General features: G+C 33.9%; 1 protein-coding gene across 1 annotated transcript in view; it reads left to right on the top strand.

Annotated features, from left to right (window-relative positions):
- Positions 1-2,529, top strand: part of LOC119594082 — a 5,251-nt gene extending 2,722 nt beyond the window's left edge. Inside the window, exon 3 of the mRNA XM_037943137.1 lies at positions 179-2,529. Coding sequence (XP_037799065.1) covers positions 179-2,280 — 2,102 coding nt within the window. The 3' untranslated portion in view covers positions 2,281-2,529. The remainder of the gene's footprint in view (positions 1-178) is intronic.
- The last annotated feature ends 148 nt before the right edge of the window (positions 2,530-2,677 follow it).

The raw sequence follows: 2,677 nt of genomic DNA, 5'->3' as shown, positions 1-2,677 counted from the left end.
TGTTCTGTTTTGACTCAAGTATTTTAACAAAGTACACTCCCTTATTTATTTATTTGATTTGCTTTTTCACCCTTTATCATTGATTAATATACTTCATGTTAACTACTTGATACATTGTGCTTTTGCATGAATATGTTTATTTAGTAGATTTCTAATTTCTCAATTTTGTCCTAAACAGATAACTTCATTGGTGAGCAGCAGCCCTTATCTTGCAAGTCAAACAGTTATAGGTTCCAGAGTCTGAAAAGCAGTGGAGGAGCCTTTCCATTGAAGAAAAGTTTCAGCTTTGCATACCCATTGTCATTTCCAAGTAATGCTGGGAATTCAGCAAACTTTTGGAATAATGTGGCAGTGGATCAGTATAGAGGGAACTGTTTGGATGTTTTGAAGATGGGTGAAGAAATCTCTGTTGTATGTCCAAATAATAAAGATGGAAATTATGGGATTAATATCTACAGGCTGGAAAGTGGAAGTAACATAATTGAAAATGATGTTTCATATAACCATATATTTTACAGGTTAGAAAAGCATGCTGGGTTCATTTCTCCTTTTCCTGCTTATCATATTGTAGCTAAGTATGTAAACAATACTGCATATGTTCTCACAAGATCTGAAAAGCAAACTGGTGTTTTTTCTTTAAGTGGGAGTTCCAGCAAGGGAAAGTTCTATCAGAGAGTTTGTAGCAAGACATCTACTCTAACTGGTGCTGACATCAGTGATGTTCTACCAGGTCATTATGCAGTAGCGTCAGAAAATGGTAGAGTGTTTGTAAAGGACGTTTGTTCTAAGAGTTCAGATGTAATATGGGAATGCAGTTTTCAAGAAGAAATGACGTCCAAAAAATGTTCATTCCATTGCGAGTTTGGAAGGCATCCACTTTCTGTTCTTGTTAATAATAAGTCATCATTATGGTTATGTGATACTCGAATTAGTGGACAGACTTCTAATAGTTGTAAGAGACTTTTACTAAATACTAACTGCATGAAGAAATTTATATCAGGGACAGAGGAAATTAGTGTTTTTTCACAATGCGAAGGTTTGCCGTATTTGTATGTTATAACTTCAAAAGGTGTGCTTGTGTATGATGAAAGATATAATAAAACTCCAAATATGATGTGGCAACATAGGTTAAAAAATGTCCCATCATTTGTAACTAAGCAGAAATTTGGAGATTCTGAAGCTGTTATGCTTTCAGGAAAAGAAAATAATGAAGTGTGCATAATACTGAATGACTGGATTCACAGTGATTCTGCCTCATGGTGCAGGAGTAAGAGTCTTCCAAAACATTTTAATATTGCCCAGGACACAATAAATTTCACTCATTCAGAAGAAATATCGATCACACATGAAGCTTATGACCGTGTCTCCAGTAATTGCATTGGGTTAGCTTCGTTCATACCTTCAAAAAATGAAAATGAAATGTGTCTTCTTAACCTGAACAAATATGGAGATGTCTTTTCACAACATTTCAAACTCTCAGACAGTAGTGATGAAGTAGTTAATAAGGAGGACATAGAGATTGGCAAAAAAATTTTAAGCAGATGGCAGGATCATGTAAATTCAACTGTACAGAAAGCAGAGCAACAGCAGTATATTGAGGGATCTCAATTTTTACAGAAGCTGGTTAAAAGAGACAGTGTTATTGCCACCAGCTTATGTGAAATGTTCATGGGACTTCCAGACTTTGCAATTGATGAAGAGGAATGTACTAATGAAAGTACCTCAGAAAATATTTGGGACCTAAGATTAAATATAAAAAAAGTCAAGAAAGGTAAGCAGTCCCAACAGAAACAGAAAGAATGGCTACAGAGCTTAGTAGATGAATACCTTATAGATGATTCTGTTCAATGCAGAAATAAAGTATCATTACCTAAAAAAAAACATAAACAGATAGATAGATATTTTCCAAGAAAAATTGCAAATGCTCAGAAAACTGATTTTAGTAATGCACCCAAAGACCCTTTAACCACAAAACTTTTCACTCCATGGACTGAGAATATCCCAGCTGGACGAGGCTTTCATTATCACACTGCCCCTCTTGCTTTCAACAGAATGAGTCACATTCCAGTAAAGATGAAGCACCTGGTTCCTCTTGAGAGTAATGACTTGGACTTTGAAGATATGTATGAGTCATCTGCAGAAAGCGTTGATGAACCATTGTATACCTCACAGGCTGCATTGGATGACTCGCAGCATTTCCAAGTCTCCCAAATATTATCACAGCAAATTATGAAAATACAAAAGAAGAAAGCCAAAAAGCGGCGAGTTGATGGATTTTAAATTTTTGTCTGTAACTTTTGTATGTACTTAGGTATTAACCAAAAATTTCATATATTGCTTATGTTTGTCAACATAATACTACAATATTACATAGGAGAATTTTGTAACTTTAAAAAAAATTATGTAAAACATTATAGTTTTTGTTTTCAATAATACACAAAATAGTCTTGTATACTGTAAAATCAAGATATTTCTTTATGAGCGCTAAAATTTGTGTAAAGGAGTTTGAAATAAAAGCCAGAGTACTGATATTTCTTTTATATGTTAAAATACAACCTAGATATCACTAGTGATATTAAAAATTTCAGTATTTGTACACAATTAAAGTTCAGAAGATTGTAGTGGAATGTAATTATGTTTTGTGATGGTGTGTAGTGAATACATTTAAGAGGAGCTC

Source organism: Penaeus monodon, chromosome 33 (genome assembly GCF_015228065.2).
Source record: "Penaeus monodon isolate SGIC_2016 chromosome 33, NSTDA_Pmon_1, whole genome shotgun sequence".
Taxonomy (NCBI): Eukaryota; Metazoa; Arthropoda; class Malacostraca; order Decapoda; family Penaeidae; genus Penaeus; species Penaeus monodon.
The sequence above is the reverse complement of the archived record's forward strand: the minus strand, read 5'-3'. Positions and strand labels throughout refer to the sequence as shown.